The sequence below is a fragment of the Chenopodium album genome, chromosome 6 (assembly GCF_948465745.1).
Source record: "Chenopodium album chromosome 6, dcCheAlbu1.1, whole genome shotgun sequence".
Lineage (NCBI taxonomy): Eukaryota > Viridiplantae > Streptophyta > Magnoliopsida > Caryophyllales > Amaranthaceae > Chenopodium > Chenopodium album.
The window spans coordinates 52,398,823-52,417,534 of NC_137839.1; the positions used below are offsets into that span (position 1 = coordinate 52,398,823).

Genomic DNA, 18,712 nt, shown 5'->3' on the forward strand with positions numbered 1-18,712 from the left:
CAGCGAACTTTTGTTAATTAAGCATATGTAGAAGAAAAAAAAAAAAAAAAAAACTACTGTATAAATCATCAAAGATGGCGAAATAGGTGATTTTTTTTTTTTAATGCAGGTTAAAAAGGTAATGGGTTAACATGAACAATGCAACTTCCCAAATGTTACAATTAGATTTTAGAAGAGCACTAAGGAAGTAAATACAAAAACACAATAGAATAGTAGAATGACAACTCGATACCTCTTTTCCATGTATGGTTGTAAAACTACCCAATCATAATTGTTAATAATACAAAAACACAGCACGAGGACATCTTCACTAATACCTGTAAAATTGGCAAATTAAATCACAACTAATTAGTAACTTTTTTTTTTAATCAATGTTGTTCAATAATACTACCTCCGTTTAGTTTTACTTGACACGTATTTCTTTTTAGAAAGTTTTTTTTAGTTGACACGTTTTCTTTTGGGGTAAATTTTTTACCTTGCATATACAAAGTACCCCACTTACTTTTTCACTCTCTCTCACTCTCTCTCCTCTCCTTAATATATGTGCATAAAATAAACGCGTTAACTAAATAGAAACGGAAGAAGTACTATAAACCAAAGCAGTCGAGATGTAATACCAGCACGAGCAATGTATACACATTATGACTTTGAAATTGAACGGAATATGCAACCTCTATTTCATTCAAACCTGTCTTCGTGCTTAAATGCCCTAAACAACAAATTTGGTTTAAATATTTACTATACAGATATTCAATGGAATCACACTATAACGGAGATCAATATAATAAAAGAACCCTTCCCGTAAGAATAATAATAATTACAACATTCACAATAAGCACTTGGTTGATTGAAATATACCAAATACATGGTTACACAAGGGGCTCAGTGAACAAAGCAAATTATCAGAACAAAGCAAATTATCAGAACAAATCAAGATCCGCTTTTCACAAAAAGGAGAGAGACACCAAGCAGTTACACCAGAAATTATTTCTTTTCTGTAGTGACCCCAACAACAACGTTACTAACCTGCAGAAATTAAACAGCTGCAAGTTAGTTCTTGCTTAGAAAGACCTAGAAAATTACAAATACAATCAGGAGAGGGAGGAAGCAAGGACATTACCAATTTACCACTTCCATCAAATGACATAGGGTTTTCCACCACCACGGTTTGACTTTGGGAATTTGGAACAGGCTGCATAACAAACAAGAATATGACATGGTTAATAAGAATAACAGATACAAACAAGACCTGGTGTCTAAATAATTACGTCAAAGTCCTATATATAGAGTACCGCATGATAATTTTAGAAACAGAACCAAGTCATAACGTCACATATTAGGAAGAAAAATTTATCCTTTTGGATAGTGACTAGAGACTAAGAAAGTCATAGTGACAACTTGTATTTAATCGTGATTCTAGCACTTACTGTGGAAGTTGATGAGGTGGCTACACCATTTTGTCTATGAACTGAACCTGATCCATTGGAAGTCTGGAGAACACATTAAAAGTAAAATTTCAATAAAGACAAATTTTACCTAAAGCACCAAAATAACTGAAGCACTAAGCTCCTGATACAACTAGATATTCAGGCAACTTAAATATCAATTGATTCAAAATGTGATCCATGCTAAAGTGACTTTAAACAGGTTGAAATGACCATATTTAGCTCTACATTAGATTAGATTCAGCTCATTTTCAAGGAAAATATTCAGCTACTTTTCAAGAAAAATCTACCTTATCATAGTATAAAGTAAATGATATAGCACCTTTAATAAGTATTTTTTGTGAAAAAATATTTTACCAATGTTTTTTAAACAAAACCTTAATGCTAAAACGTGGTTAAAAAGTCAGTACAGCTCCTGATGTCTCAAATTTTCCTTCTTTTTTGGCAAGTGATTCACATTTAATTTTTCTCCTCCCCCCTCACATGCTCTCTATCCCTCTCCTCATCACACAGGTCTTTTTCTTGATTTTGCACATGATCTTATCTTCCTCCTTCCTTTCCATATATATAGTCTTCCCATGGCTAACATCTAGAGCCAAATTCCATCACATACAAAGAAAAAGTTTATTCTTTTATCACAATTTTTTCAGTTTATGAAACTTCTCCGATTCAAACCCCAACTTTATGGCTTTTCTAAAATGTAAGCAAAAGGATAGTAAGACCAATTCCAGTGATAAAATTACCTTCAAACAAACATATTACCCAAGCCACAAAAGATTTGGTTAAATAAAAAAGATATTTGGTAAATTAAATATTGCTTCATGACATTTGGAAGGGAACTATGTCATCCTTGTTTCATTAACTGATTTTATTGTGAACTAATGACAATGCCCTTCACAATAACTCCTAAAAATTATCTCCATGGACACACGCTTCTTCCAACAAAATTTTCATAGCTACTATGGAAAGAAGCTTAAATTGGGCCAAAGCTACATCTGCCCATACAATGACTAATTTGAAGAAATTAGCTTTCACAAAAACTAGCCCTAGTTGTAACATTTATAAGTTTAGGCTACAAATTAGGGATAAGGAAGTTGGATAGTTGGCTGCAAAGATGGGTGATAATGATCTTCTCATAAAGACGTTTCATAATAGTTGGTAAGGGGATGAGAGAGATTAAATAAAATTGAGAGACAAAAAAAAAGTGCTAGGCAAGAGAGAGAGAGAGAGAGAGAGAGAGAGAGATGGCACCAAATATTGGTGGTGGCGATAGGTGTATAGGCATCAGGGAAGTGGTGGTTGCAATGGTAAAAACGAGTGAAACAAGCTTAAGGGAGTCAATTATGGCTGCCAAAGTACATACACAAGGGGGAGAAAGTGGAGGAATTGGGATAAAAATAGTTTTAGGATTTTGAGACACAAAAGTGAAGTTTTTTTTTTACTTCTTCATTAGCATGAAATCACAAAATTTAACTAAGAATTTAGCAGGAATCCTTATTAATATCATGAGAAAAATTTAACATAAATGGAAGGTCTTTTGTGATAAGTTATTTATTTGATTGACCAAAGATAATTTAAGGAAAAAAAAAACAAAGGACTACTATTGAGAATTTGCCTTTTAAAAAAATAGCAATAATTTCCATCTTTTGAATTCAACGGTAAAATCTAAAATTAATACATTTTTGTTAGGTTGATATTTCAGTTTTCTAGAGTCATATAAAATAAGCATTAGTTCAAAACAGAGAATTGCTGATGGGAAAAAGGAATATTGACCTAAAATTATTAATTAAAAAGCTTGAGAAGAATGAAAAGCATGTTGAGTGCAAAATTTTGAATTAAAATAAAGGAAAAAAGAGGGAGGAAGGATACATTTACAAAAAAAAGGGAGGAGGGGGGGGGGGAAGATGAGAAGAAAATAGGTAGAAGGTAGAAATGATTTTTCAATTGAAGGGACGAAACGTGGAAGAAATGAGCATGTGAGTAATATTAAAAAAGAGTTAGAATTGTTGAAGCGAATGACAGGAATATAAACTTTTTAGATAGATTGTGGACTCACTCAAAGTCACTATATTTATAACCTTAATGTATTATAAGATGACTGCTGACATTTAAAAAACTTCCAGGATATTGCAGTAGTGCATTTTGATAACTGAGTTTTTTTAGTCCTTGAAAAACTTAGGTCAAAAGACTATCACATCAAAAACTTGGTCCCACAAGACTTTAAAATCTGACAATGCAACACTTGACGATAGCAATTTGCCTCAATTCAATTGTGAATCCTCCATAGGATAAATCTGAAATTACCCTCTAAAGCATCAGAAAATCAAATTCAGGGTGGCATTCTTTATCTAACCATTACTTAAATTTTGGTTGCAAAGGAGCTTTTATAAGCTTTCATGGCTATTATTAATTGGAAATATTGTCTCTTCTAGACAATTACCATGAATTCCAGCTATTATGCGTTTCTTTCAATTGGACTTCAATTCGGGTCACTTATACAAAGTGCTATCCTTCTCCAAACTGCACCTTATAAAAGGACATGTGATCCTACTTTTCAGCAGAATCAACCACAGGGTATGTGGAAAAAATAGGAAAAGCAAGACACAATAAAATAATATAGATAAAGTACAATAAAATAATAATAAATTAGAGGAGGAGCCCATAGCAGAGCAATGTAGAGACTTAATGAACTTACTCCAACATTTGTGATATAGTGACAAACAGCACATTTGACTGATGGAGCTCCATATGGATACATTAGTGCCATCTGGCAGCTTCCACATCGCACTGTGGCAAACTGGTTTGATACTACTCATGACCACATAAAAGGAACAGAGGAAATTAGTAAAGAAAATTTCACATTCAGACAACAAATCCAAATTATCAGATTCCAACATTCCATGAAGATTTGATTATCAAAATTATAAAAGGAATTGCACATTAAGCCATTTTACGGGGGCGCATCAAACATAAATTTCAAAGAAATACTAACAATATATAAAAGTAAAACAAAACAACATTCAAATTTGAAGAACATCATAACATCAAAACTTGAGAAAGAAGTTTGAACTAACAGACAAACAAGACTGAAAGGAGTTTATATTATGACAAGAAACATATTCTGATTTCTAAGACAGAAACAGTAGAGTGAATAATCAAAGTCTCCTAATCATATAAATCCTCAGTGTTCCATCTGAGATACGTTTTTGAAGGTTCTTTCATAAGCCATTGGACACTAAGATAAAGTCATCTCATGAACTATATCCAAGATCTATTCCTAGAACACAAGAAAAAAAAATGATATCATGCCACATGTTGCCTTCTCCTCATTAACATACATTTACATGATCCTCCTCACATAAAGAGGCAGCAATCAAGACTTGAACCCTTAACCTCCCAATTTAAAAGAAAAAAATTACCACCTGATCTATGCAATTTTATTATTTAGCTTTACCAAAATAACCTATAATAAGTTCTATCTAAAGGAGAGCAGAATTAAATAGAAATTGTGTACAATACTACTAATTAATTATCATTGCTTCTATTATCTATTATCAATTGTAATTAGATTATATCATCAAAGTGATTAACTCATCTTATGATTCTTATCCCCACCTATATTCAATTGAAATGTTTCTTTTAATCTCATTTTACAAGCAATGACTCAATCGGGGGCAATGCCTAGTAAGTGTGTAAAAATTTCCGGCAGCAGCACCATGCCTTTAAGTTATTTCACTATCTTCTACATGTTACCTATGTTACACAAACTCTTCAAATGTGGAAACCACAAAAAAAGCTTTGTAAGTTTTCCAGAATATTTCCAGGAACCAACCAGATATCCTTGCCATCACCAATCAAGAAGTCTAATGATTTTAGAAAAGAACTCTCCTAATGTCATTCTTTACGTTATCCTTTTTTCCCTATTTTATAAAAATTCATTGCATTATCAGGCCAATAAAACATAAAAATTCTTTAAAAATATACTGTATATATTTAACCATAGTACTCTCTTTTTTCTTTTATTATCTTCCTACTTACCATGGAAAAAAATAAAAGGAAAAAGGAAAAATTGTCAAGAATATTACGACCTTTCAGCGGTCTTCCATAAATATAACGAACTTTGGATTATCCCGTAATATTATGACCTTTGACCCTGATCTTCCATAAATAGGATAAAAAACCGGTAACCTTTTTAAAAGGTTACCCAAGACACGTGTCGCATTGTGATAGGTTAGAAATTTTAATTTTGATTTTATATTTTTCTTTTTTAAGAAACTGATTTTTAATTAAGAAAAAATACAAATAAAAAAAAGAAAGAAAAATGTAAAACCCACCCTGTTCTTCCCCAACCATTCCGGCAGCACAAAGGGTTTTCAACAGCCACCTTCACCTCCCCTTCCGACTAGCCTCGACGTTTTCCGATGACCGGCGACCACCCCATGCCCTTCACTTCCCTTTTCCAACCACGCCACCCGTTTCCCTTCTCAATTTTGATCCTCGGTAGCCGCCATACCCTTCCCTCCAACTACCTCTTCCCCTTCCCCTTCCAACCAGCAGCCCCGCCCCATTTTCGACCGGCAACCACCCCACCCTCTTCCCCTCTCCTTTTCGACCAGCCTCATTCCCCTCCCAAATTCGAACTCTGGCAGCCCTCACCTTTTCCCTTTCATTTTCGAACCCTTGACTTTATATTCTCATCAGTTTTGAAATTTCGGCCAACCCCTAAATAGGAAACCCACCCACTTCACCTAAATCCCACCGCCATTAAAATTGACTTCCGACCACTTGATCTGAAATTTTACCCAACCCTTTCATTTTCGACCCCCGACACTATATACTTGCTTGCACCAATGGATAAAGGACGGAGAAGCGAGAGTTACGGTGGGGGTTTCACGGGGGTGGGTGGGGCTCGAGGCCATGGTGGGTTTCACAGGGGTGGTGGTTGTAGGGTGTTTCACGGGGGTGCGGGGGCAGTAGGGGCTAAGGGATTTTTTAAAAACTAAAATCATTTTTTTAATTATTCAAATCAATATTTTATATTAAAATCATTTTTTAAAATAAAAAAAATTGTAAAATTAAACAAAAAAGTATCTGACCAATTAAAAAGTGACACGTGTCACACTTAACCCTTTTACCAGGTCACCAACCGGTTACGTCCTATTTATGGAAGATCAGGGTTAAAGGTCGTAATATTCCGGAATAATCCAAAGGTCGTTATATTTATGGAAGACCACTGAAAAGTCGTAATATTCCTAACAATTTTTCCAAGGAAAAAAGGGTAAGTGAAAAGTGGGTACTTTTTTTTAATTTTTTGGTAGGAAAGGGAAAGGTGTAGATACAATGGTATTATTATATAGTGCAATGTGGACCATGTGGTGAGCTGATGAGGGATGAAGGTAGATATTTCTTTAACTATAATAGGAATAAAGCAAAATGAGAAATATTAAAATAATTATAAAAAAATAAATAAAAAAATAAAAAAGAAATTGTTTTAATGGAAAGTAGGAAGATAATAAAAGAACGGAGGGAGTAACCAATTTTGTATAAGTATATTTAAGGAAAATATAATGTTGAACAATGACTGTTTAATAAATAATAAAAAATATATGCATAGAAACATATAATTCTTCAAGGCTTCTCTCACAAAGTTAGCACATTTAAATATTTGATTAAACAATATCTGAAATGTACAAGTCATATACAGATATGACAAGATAATAGGAGTGTATCTTATAGATATATATAAAAAAAAAAAATCTAGTATGTCCTTTTCTAACCCATTTTGTATCCATGATTTCATGAATGTGGAACAGACAAACAGTTATTCTAGCATGTATTGTATGACAGGATGACTGGAGTGTATCTCTCTCTCTCTCTCTCTCTCTCTCTCTCTCTCTCTCTCTCTCTCTCTCTCTCTCTCTATATATATATATATATATATATATATATATATATATATATATACATGTCCTTTTCTAACCCATTTCGTACCCATGATTCCATAAAAAGCTGATATTTGACAGAATGTTTTCAAATAAAAGGAACTTGTGTCAACTGTCAACTAGCATTAAAATGCCATAAATAACAGCGCATACTAAGATAAACAATTCAAACTCGTAAAGATAACTCTCCACAAAACCCCTTGCCCACTAATAAAAAGATATACTTCGTACTGTCTAATGAGAAAATTGCCGTACCAAGTTTCTGATAATGATTGACACAAGTTAAAGTGTTTCGCTTCTGTAAATTATAGATCTTCTACCTTCATGCTATTATACTGTTGTAATACCAGCACAGTATGGTAGTGGGTAAAAAAACATAAGGTGAATCTCTGTCCAGGATATGGTTCAAGCAGACAAGCGAGTGTGGGAAAGCAGTTTGGGCCATATATGGGCAGCAACTAAACAGCCACGTGGGCTTGTGTCTTACATAAGTTACAGAGTTTAACATAGAAAGTACTTGATATTGGCAAATGTATTCCCAACAGAGTTACTCCTTGATTCGGTAGTTAGTTTCCTGCGTACTCAAGGGTAATAAGTTGAATATAACTTGTTACTTTCCAATAAAACAAGATACAGGTACTCAGGAAACATAATAAATATAACCCCGAGTAACAAAATCTACATGACAATATTACTGAATTACTTGCATCTCCAACTACAGATGCTTAGAAGTTCAAATAGCTAGAAAATTAGCCTACATATATGAGAAATCTTTCGTTTACAGGTTTTATCCACCACTTATTATACATGCAACATAGAATTTAGTACCTGGAGAGGAATTTGTTAGATTCACGGTGTGACAGCACAAGCATCTCACACTTGTCGCCCCCCGTGAGTACATGAGTAAGGTATGACAACACCCACATATGATCTGATCCATTTCCAAACCTATGGAACAAAAATCCATTAGAGCATTTATGTAGACAAACGATCACAATTAAGGATCACGGCAAATTGAATGCTATGAACATACAAGACATGCAGAAATTCCTCTCTTTTCACTTTATATTTCGCCATATAAACTTATCCGAACTTATTTAACCCTACTTGAGCTGAAAAGGACTAATTGTGGTTGTAAAAAGAAGACAGTAGGTCTTATATGATCTTATTGGGCCGCAAGATATGACACTAATATTTAAACAGGTGAAAATAGCATGGCTTATGTCAATACTATTAAACCCCTATTATAATGCCACAAGATATGACACTAATATCACAAATATATTTTGCTAAAATATAAAGACCATATATACCATTAAACACTTTCAATCATCCAATACATTGCATCAAAGAACAGCCAAGCAGCATAAACACATTAAAGTATATATGTCACTGCAAATAAGACAATTTATGCAAAACATTCCTCTATTCCAATTTAATTTGCCCCCTTATCAAGACAAATAGTTTTAGGTGGGGTTTGGGAGAGTGGTTCAGTTGTTATTTTGATATAAAGATAGATGTGATGAAGATATTAGTGTAAATTTTTACTTGGGCGAGAGATACCATAAAAGAATCAATATTGCTTTTTAGGAATCTTTGTCTATTCCTTCAGGTATATAACCTATGTAGCAAGTAAATGTAGAGAGGATGGTAAAGTTAATGATTTGATTGAATTACTACTCAAAATATTGTCGTTTGCCTTAAGTTAATGATCTCTTTCTAGCATCTAATGCAATCAAATGGAATAAATTTTGCTCGTAGTATTGGTTGAGGTTATCCATTACTAGATATTAGGAAAGGTGAGGACAATTCTATGTATTCATTCTATGTACGAATCTTAGTCCGTATCTACTTCCTGTAAATAACCTATGTAGCAAAATAAATATAGAGAGGATGATTGGTTATTAACCAAAATAAATGTAGAGGATGGTAGGGTTAATGGCTTGACTTGTCGATTGCCGAAGATATCTTTCAGCATGCAATGCAAGCAATAGAAAAATTCCATGCTCAAAATGTTTAGGATTGTTCTTTTGGTTCAACTGTTACTAAATACATAAGAAAACGAAAGGAATAATGTCTCTATCATAGGGTTGAAAGTTCTATGCATTTACACCTATATGTCCATAATTGCTTAGGTAATTAACCTAAGTATGTAGCAAAATAAATGTAGAAAGGATGGTAAGGTTAATGGTCTGATTGAATTACTACTAAAAATAATGACAATTGCCTAAGATTGATGATGTCTTAATCTAGGGTCTAACGCAATCAATAAGGAAGTTACATGCTCGTAGTATTTGGGATTGTTTAAAGTATTAGTACTAGATAAGGGCATGACCGCAAGGGGTTTACTCGTTACTAGATATTTATATATGTAGGGTTGGGATCAATGTGAAATTTCTTAAAATGAGAAGGATGAAATGAGCATAGGTTTTTTTCACTAATGTGCATATTTTTTTCACTAATGTGCATATTTTTTTCACTAATTCTGCAAAACTGATTTCTTTAATTAATAAAAATTTTGAATTTTCTACGGAAAAAAAAAAAAAAAAAAAAAAAAAAAAAAAAAAAAAAAAAAATTTGGGCACATTATGTCTAAAATTTATGCACCTTTAGTAACAAGGGTCCGATATAGGTACGTAAGGTGAAACGAAGAGTCAGAGCCACCCATGAGAGTGTCAAGGGTCTAATACGGGTACGTGAGACGAAATGAAGAGTCTGAGTAACAAAGTGTGCGTGGCATGTGTGTATGCATGCATGTGTATGTGTGTTTGTTCGCGAGCGCGTGTGTGTGCATGTGCGCGTGCGCGTACATGTGTGTATAAGAGTAGGCTCGTATATGAGAACTCATACTTGAAAGAGAATATTCTAAAAGTAGAACATGTGAGTAAAACTTTAGAATATCCACGTGTGTAATAATGTAGATCATTTGATTTATGAATTAAATAAGAGAGTAAAAATTTAGAAAACCTGATTTAAAATCTAAAACATATGAGTAATATGTACAATATCTATTAAGATTAAAAACATTTGAGATAAAACTTAGAACACTTGATTTAAAATTTAGAACGTATTAGTAAAATTTGGTACACATACGGGACAAATGATGATGTAGTGAGTTTAGATGGAAAGGATTTGACCATAAGTGAGTTTTTTAATATCTTTGGTCGATCATCAAGAAAAATGGTGACATTGAATAAGACGTGGCCCACAAGATTAAGTCGGGGTGGCATAAATGGAGAGCAGCTGCGGGAGTATTATGTAACTGAAGCATCCCTTTGTAATAGAAGGGAAATTCTAAAAAACTGTCATAAAACTAGTATTGCTTTGCTTTAGGAGGGAAATTCTATAAAACTGTCATAAGACTAGTGTTGTTTTGCTTTATGGTAGAGAATGTTAGGCTTCTAAGAAAGAGCATATCAAAGAGACGGAGGTTAAGGAAATGCGCATGTTAAGATGGATGTACAAGAGTACTTTAAGAGATAAAATTAGACATAAAGTTTTGCAAAAAAGTAGGGTTCAGGCATTGCAGGCAAATTAAGGGAATATCACCTACGCTGGTTCACGCATGTAAGACGGAGACCCTAGAATGCACCAGTACAAAGAGTGGAATAGTGGTGCAATGAAGAGCTTAAACGAGGTAGAGCGAGACCAAAAATAACTTGGTTGGAAGGAGATGTGAAGGATATGAAGCAGATTTATTTGCATAAGAATAAGGTATTTGATCATTAGGGATAGAGGAGGAAGATTTTTGTGGATGATTATACAAAATAATCACTTTTGGTCATGTAGCCGATCCCACTAATGAGATTATGGCTTTGGTTGATTTGAGTAAAATGTTTGAACAGAGGAGTAAAAATTTAGAGCATATAATTAAAAATCTTATAACAAACGAGTTAAAATGTAGAAAATATGAGTTAAAATTTAGAACAACTAATAAAAGATTTTGAGCATGTGAGTAATAATTTAGAATATTTGATTTAACTTATTAAAGAATTAGATAAGTAAAAATTTAGAACATCTAATTTGAAATTTAGCAGATAAAGAATGTTAATGGTGGATTTTTATAGCTATGTGTATCGTGTTAATATTTTTTTGTTTATAACTTGCATTAACCTTAGTTAGTCTCATAAATCATTAATTTTACGAAACCTCTACAAGGGGAAATTTTTGCATTACTCGAACCTAAGTTTCAGTTGGTTCTTCTTTCATTTTCTTTTCTCCAAAATCTATATTTCATTTCATACTTTCGTGTCAATATGTTCTTCACGGAATTGACCCCTACATCAACTAAACAATTGATAAGTTAAAGGGTAATAATATGTGTGCACTTTCAACACGCGTCACACACCATCCTCTAAATGGTTGAAAGGAGCTTATGCCCATGGCCTTAAAACAAAAACAAAAAAAAAATAACTTTTTTATCTTTATAGATAAGATTGTGAACTAAGTCTTCTAAAAGTAGTTAGAAAATCATTAGGTGGACAAATTCTAAATTCACTAAATGCTCTTAAGTAAACAATAATTGTATCTTAAGTTGTCATTGTACCTTAAAGTAAGAAGATGAAACCATCCGACCATCTTTACTTTATATAAGCCATTTTTGCCATCTATACGTAACATTTTCATAAGGATTTTCTACACATCTCCACTTCATATATGATTGTTCTTTACACCTAATCCAAGTATCAATGTTTTCATTTGCACATGGAGGGTAAACGACAAAGCTAGCTTATGTCACATTTCCATACATCACATTCTATTTTGATCATAAAATAATATATATATATATATATATATATATATATATATATATATATAGGGGGAGGCTCTCGTGAGAATTTTTCTTATGTGAGAATTTTTCTTATATGAGAACACTCTTTATGTTCTAAATTTTTACTCGTATGTTCTAAATTTTAAATCTGATGTTCTAAACTTTTCCTTAGGTGTTCTAAATTAAATCAAATGTTCTAATTAGTACTCACATGTTCTAAACCATAAATTAGTTAAGTTTAATATCATAAAAATTTTTTTAAATAACTTGTTCCAAAATTTTAACTTACATATTCTAAATTTTAAAGTGTGTGTTCTAAGATTTTTAATTATATGTTTCAAATTTTAAAGCGTATGTTCTATTTTTTTACTCGTATGTTCTAAATTTTTTACTCACACTTTCTATATTCTATATCAGTTTGTTCAAAATTTTTATTCACATGTTCCTAATCTTAAATCAGATGTTCTAAATTTTACTCATATGTTTAAAATTTCATAAAGTAGATTTTATGAATTTTTAATCACTTGTTCTAATTCTTAAATCAAATGTTCTTAACATATTACTCACATAGATGTTCTAAATTATTACTCAAATGTTCTAAATTTTAATTTCAGACACATGTTCTAAATTTTTACTCGTATGTTCTAAACTTTTATTCACATGTTCTAAATTTAAAATCAATTCTCATATAAGTATGAATTCTCACATATGAACTTATTCTCACCGGATCCTTCCCCTATATATATATATATATATATATAGAATATTTCATATTGCCTTGTTATTTTTCTTTCTTAAACTACCTTACATACTTTTGTCTTAGCACCACTGCTATTTAATATGTTCGGACAATTGCAAGTGTTAAAACGCACCTAGGGCCTTCCCTCTAACCCCCATTTTTGCTGTCACAAATATAACTATATAATGTTGCAGTCCAAGATTTTGTTCTCGAGCAAAAGAAATTAAGACATCAAGCATCATAAATTTTCAAAACCATTAACAATGCCAAAGCCTTTAGCCCAAAAGGATAAGGTGAACCAAGAGGTTCTCTCTCATATTCATCCAGAAAGAATCTTTTCTTCTTCTTCCAATTAGAAACAGATGCTCATCATTCTAACTCTCCACTTTCCTTATCGATGCATCTTATGCTCAAATCAACATACATAGTTATCGCTTACCTTTTTCTACAATACAACTACTTTACCCAACATTTGATCCCCTCGACGTGTTCGCACACAGCTTCAGCATACACATATTTTCTACACCTATCATCTTAATATGATCTTTCCTAGATAACAAACATTCCAACAAATATAATAATGTCAATTTAAAAGCCATGACACTATGGTCTTGTAACATCACCATCAATGCTCTCTATTTAAGGAATCCCATAGTATAACTATTAATGCTCTTGATTTGAGTCAACCGCACTAAATCCTACAAGTTACAATCATCGACAAATTCACTAAAGGAAAATACCTTACCTTCTAATGTTCATATGTCACTATGTCCTCAGCACAGTCCATGAACTCGATTTTTCCCTATGAGACACTATAATTGTTGATTCCATTGCTCTAACTTTGCTTTAATATAATCTTTAATCTCATTTTGATACATTAATGATCACAAACATCTATGACAATATTTCATCATATATAGACCTTGTTAATCCATTTACTATTATCGAAAGATGGAAGTATATAACGCGGTTCCATCAATCACGATATGCAAATCTTCAATCACTCCTCACATTCATACAGATATCTCAATACATATCCTTAACAATGTCGACATATTTTATAAGATACGCTTTTTCATTCCAAACCACATCTCTCATTATCATCTTTTCATAAGCCTTTGCCAAATCATTGAAACCCATAAGCATTGCAAAATTGGTTGATTTTGAAAAACCTCCAAGTTATACATTAATTTTTTCATTTTCATTGTCGGCTTTCAGTGCTCATTAAATGCAATTGTAGACAATAGTGACTTGACATCAACCCAAAAGTTGTCACTTTCTTATCCAGAATTCACCTTTGCAATAATATACCCTACTAAGTGAGTAATATGTCCAAGAATTTAAAGGGGGGAAAGAGAGAGAGATGGAAAATAGAAACATTTAGGCAACAACTTCAATAGATGAAAGATAGAAGCGATGGAAACAGAGGACTATAGGCCACATGTTTTTCTTGTAAATTGTAAACAAAGTATTCTTTGCAAAGATACGACATGACATACAAAGAATATCAAGCTAGTCAAACATAACACGGCCAAAAGTCGACACGACACGATAACCAGACACAAAATAAGCGGTTTTGAGTTAAGAATTATCGACCCGTTTAATTAATTGGGTCGACACGAATCTAACACGAAATTAAATGGGTTATGTTTGGGTTGAAATTTTCAACCCGAAACCGACACGCATAACCCAATTATATTAATGGGTTCAACGTCTACCTATTAACTTGAATCCGACATGCTTAACTTGTCTATTGAATTAGTTAAAATAATTGATTTTTTTTATGCCAATCTTACTAACCTACCTAACTATATAATGTAGTATATATATTTTAGTAAAAACTTTTAGTGGCAAAATTTTTGGTTTAGGAGGACAAATTTTACTACTATTTCACTTTAAAGTCTTTTATAGTCTCTTGTATGATTTAATGAAGTAAGTGGGTAAAAGGTTACTCGAACCTGTTTAATAAGCGGGTTAGGCTTGGGTTAAGGATTTTTAACCCGTTTAATAAATGGTTTAGGTTTGGGTTAAGGATTTATCAACCCATTTAATATTGACACGAACCCAACACGACATGACCCGTTTGACAGCCTAGTCAAATAGAAGAAACACAAAGAAAGGTACTACAGAGCAACTCAAGTAAAATAAGATAATGTAGATTTGTGTTTTAATGTAAAAGGGAGAAAACCTAAAAAGAACAATAAAGAAGATTGACAAATTAAATGCTGAGATCCTCTTATAATATTGGGTCATTTGTCTGCCAATTCAAAAAGATAAAAGATGCAGAAATGCTGAGCTACCATACAATCTGTGAAGCTATGTCAGGCTTAAATATCCTTGTGATTGGATAGACAATGTTCATTGGCTTTAAAATTCAATAAAAATGAGAGTCAATCAAAGGATGCAGTATGTAATTCATTTCAGCAGCTTCAGCTGCCAAGCAAATCAAAAGGAATTATAATAAAAATAATAATACTAAAAAAAGGTTTTCTAGGATATAAACAAGAAGCAAATAAAACCAGATAGAAAGACCAGTAACCAGCACCACATAAAGGCCATATGGTATAACAACTCACACAGAAAATAAAGATAATTATAACAATACTCAAATTCTTGTTCAGACTAAATGTTCATCTGAAAATACTTTGAGTTAGTGCTAGTTGAGCCAATAATACTTTTATTTGTATTAATTATACTCTTATAGCTTTATTACACTTCGAGTTCCCATACAGTTTCTTCACCATTCCCATCAAACCCTGAATAATACTCCGTAAGAACTAGTCCTAGTTCATTCCCACATTAGAATTCTTGTTCTTACTAAAATCATCCAAATTCTTTACATAAAATTATGTCACGTGAATTGAACCAATTGCACTCTTATCAGTAAATTAGTTTTACTTAATCATACAATTTGCATTCACTATAATCTTTAGAATTCCAAACATATCATTATGTATATGCTACTTGAGCCAATTGTACCTTTATTGGAAAATTAATTTAATTCAAGCAAATTAAACTTCGAATTCTCATACAGTTTTCTTGCCTACCTCCCAAGTCCCAACCCTACCTATCCCCAAACACCATAAAATTACGATAAGAACACATAAATCATACACATATTTAAAGTACCTGTAGCGGCCATCGATTGGACCGGGGTAACTATGTTACATACGGCACAACGAACATTGGTTGCACCTCTTGGGTATAAAAGAACAGTTCTACAACCATTGCACACAACTTGGCTCTGCATATTAACTGTTGCATTCAACCATCACAAAATTGATATCATAATACTGGCAAATTCAAAGGGCCTTTACTGGGTTCAATTAAACTGAAACCCCAAATCTGAATTATTTTTTTAGCATGTCTATGTCAATTAAATAAACAAAATTGAATAAAATCAAACAAAATTAGAAAGAAAATAAGACATGAATTGATTTACCTAAAAAACGGATGAGTCTTGGAATTCGATTTTCTGGAAAAATATTGTATTGACCCGAAATCCTTTCCTCTCAAAATCCTCAAATTGGAGGATAGAGGAAAGAAGGAAGAGGAAGGAAGGACGCCCTTTTTTATTTTTCAGATAGAGAAAAAGACCGAATCCAGTAAATTACTTTAACAATCGTGAATGATAAAATATTACGGAGCTACTGTATTACGTAGAACACCGTATAAGGGATATGTAATCCAATATTTCAATCACCAACTAAGGTCCTCTTTGATTCACCACAGTTTTGCTGAACTGAACTTATTTTTACTGAATTGAACTTAATTTTACTGAACTTAAATTACTTTTTACTGATTTTCTATTATAATTCTTCTTTAAGAAAACTGAATTTTACTGAACTGAACTTGTTTTTACTAAACTGAAATTATTTTTACTGAACTGAAATTAATTTTACTGAACTGTACTTATTTTTACTGAACTAAAATTATTTTTACTTAATATTATTTTTGTAAGGTGAAGAGAACGGGGCCTAATATTTAATAGGAAAATTTGATTCTAATAATCCAACCTTTCACCGGTCTTATTTTATTAATCCAACATTTCGATTATTGCTGATTAATCCCACCTTTACACCCTTTTCTATTTTATCCGGCCCAACCGGTTATCCCACCTTCTACAATGGGTTACATGTCCACGTGTCTTACTACGGTTGGTTGAGATTTTTTTAAAAAAATCTTTTTTTTTAATCCTTTTTTTACCCTCTTTCCTCTTTTCTTTCCCCTACCTTTCCATTCTTTCTTGCCCCTCACCTCCATGAAACCTGATACTACACTCCGAGCCACCCCAGTCAGCCACCTCTACCGCCTCCTGCCCTTCCCTGGCCACCCCAATCACGACCAAACCCCCACCTAGTTTCCCTTTTACAGTTTCAATGGGTGGGGTTTCGGGATTTAAGAATTTTGATGGGTCACCAACCACGACCAAGATCTCCCTCTTGCCGCCCTGTTATATAGTCCGGCGGAAACCCGAAACTCCGACCTAATTTCTCTTCTCAATTTCGGTGGGTGGGGTTTCGAATTTCAAGGGTTTCAATGACGGTTTCCAATGGTTGGGTTATTTCGAGGGTTTTTGTTGAGGATTTTCAGATTTTTTTAGTGTTGGCCGAAAAGAGAGGGGAAGAGGGACAAGTTGGCCGGAAAAGGGCGGTTAGGGGGAGGGGAAAGAGTGGGCAGAAGGTTGTTTAGTGTTTCCAACGAAAGGTTGGTCGGAATAGTGGAAAGATAGAGGAAAGGGGAGTCGGAAAGGAAGGTTAGGGGGAAGGAATGGCCGGAATTGGGTGACAATTAGGCTGCCGGAATCCATGGGGGATTTGGAGTGGCTTAGGGGAAGGTGAGTCATGGATGGTTGCTGAGGCTTTTTTAATTTAATTTTTATTTTAAATCCTTTTTGTTTTGTTAAAAAAAATTGAAAAAAAAATTACATGTATGGCTGTATAATAGGTAACCAGTTAGGTTGGCCTAATAGAATGAGATGCCCCCTGAAGGTGGGATTAATGAGCAATAATCGAAAGGTGGGATTAATAAAATAAGACCGGCGAAAGGTTGGATTATTATAATCAAATTTTCCTATTTACTAAGCTTAGCTTGGTTAAATCAGCTCCTATTACGTACACCCGGGTGAACCTAGCTCTAGGTACACCCAGTATATTTTGATAATTTCGTAATAATAATAAAATAAAATAAACATGACATACGCGTGATACCTAAAGCTCATTTCTTCTTCCTTTTTCGAGTGTTTAGAACTCAATTTTATGAATTTGAGTGTCGACAATTTGCATAAAATTTCTAAAAAGTAAAAAAAAAAATATAAATGTACTCGAAAATTCACAGCAATAATGGCAAAATTGATTGCAACCCTATAGACACCTAAAAATGTCTCCCCGAAACCAAACTCATTGATGAACAATCTTTCACCGCCATTATTGGTCGAGTCGAGTATTTAATCCCGGGAGTGCTTAAAATCAATATTCAATCCAACCTAGCTCACAAAATAGTCAACAAATAGTCCTAATGTTTAGTCAAAGCATAGTCTAATTTATATTTTGGCCCAAACCTTTTTTATTCATTTCATATTATTTATTAATTGAGCCCGATTAATGAACAATAAACCCAAAAAGCCCGGAACTCTAAAACGACACTTAAAAATATCGAGCTTAGTGGAGGTTAAAAGTGAATTTGGACGCATTTCTGGAAAAGATGTACACCGAGACACGGTGTAATATACCGCGCCACGGTGGAAAATGCCGCATCGCGGTGTCCAGTGCCGTGTCATGGTATACATACCGTGACACGGGATTTTTCTGCGTAC

General features: G+C 33.2%; 1 protein-coding gene across 1 annotated transcript; it reads right to left on the reverse strand.

The window, feature by feature from the left end:
• Positions 1-653: 653 nt before the first annotated feature.
• LOC145634893 (protein LOL3-like) lies at positions 654-16,531 on the reverse strand. Its single transcript, XM_081686226.1, has 7 exons — positions 16,340-16,531; positions 16,027-16,152; positions 8,216-8,335; positions 4,141-4,253; positions 1,428-1,490; positions 1,121-1,192; positions 654-1,026 (listed from the first exon to the last, which is right to left on the reverse strand). The coding sequence occupies exons 2-7, from the start codon at positions 16,145-16,147 to the stop codon at positions 985-987; spliced, it is 531 nt and encodes a 176-aa protein (XP_081542352.1). The 5' UTR covers positions 16,148-16,152; positions 16,340-16,531; the 3' UTR covers positions 654-984.
• Positions 16,532-18,712: the final 2,181 nt, after the last annotated feature.

What these genes read in the sequence shown, in the direction of transcription:
- LOC145634893 (XM_081686226.1), bottom strand. Translation starts at nt 16,147, where the DNA reads ATGCAGAGCCAAGTTGTGTGCAATGGTTGTAGAACTGTTCTTTTATAC. An exon ending in CCACCTCATCAACTTCCACA is followed by an intron (nt 1,193 to 1,427) that starts GTAAGTGCTAGA and finishes TTTGTTATGCAG; the next exon opens with CCTGTTCCAAATTCCCAAAG. An exon ending in TTGATGGAAGTGGTAAATTG is followed by an intron (nt 1,027 to 1,120) that starts GTAATGTCCTTG and finishes TAATTTCTGCAG; the next exon opens with GTTAGTAACGTTGTTGTTGG.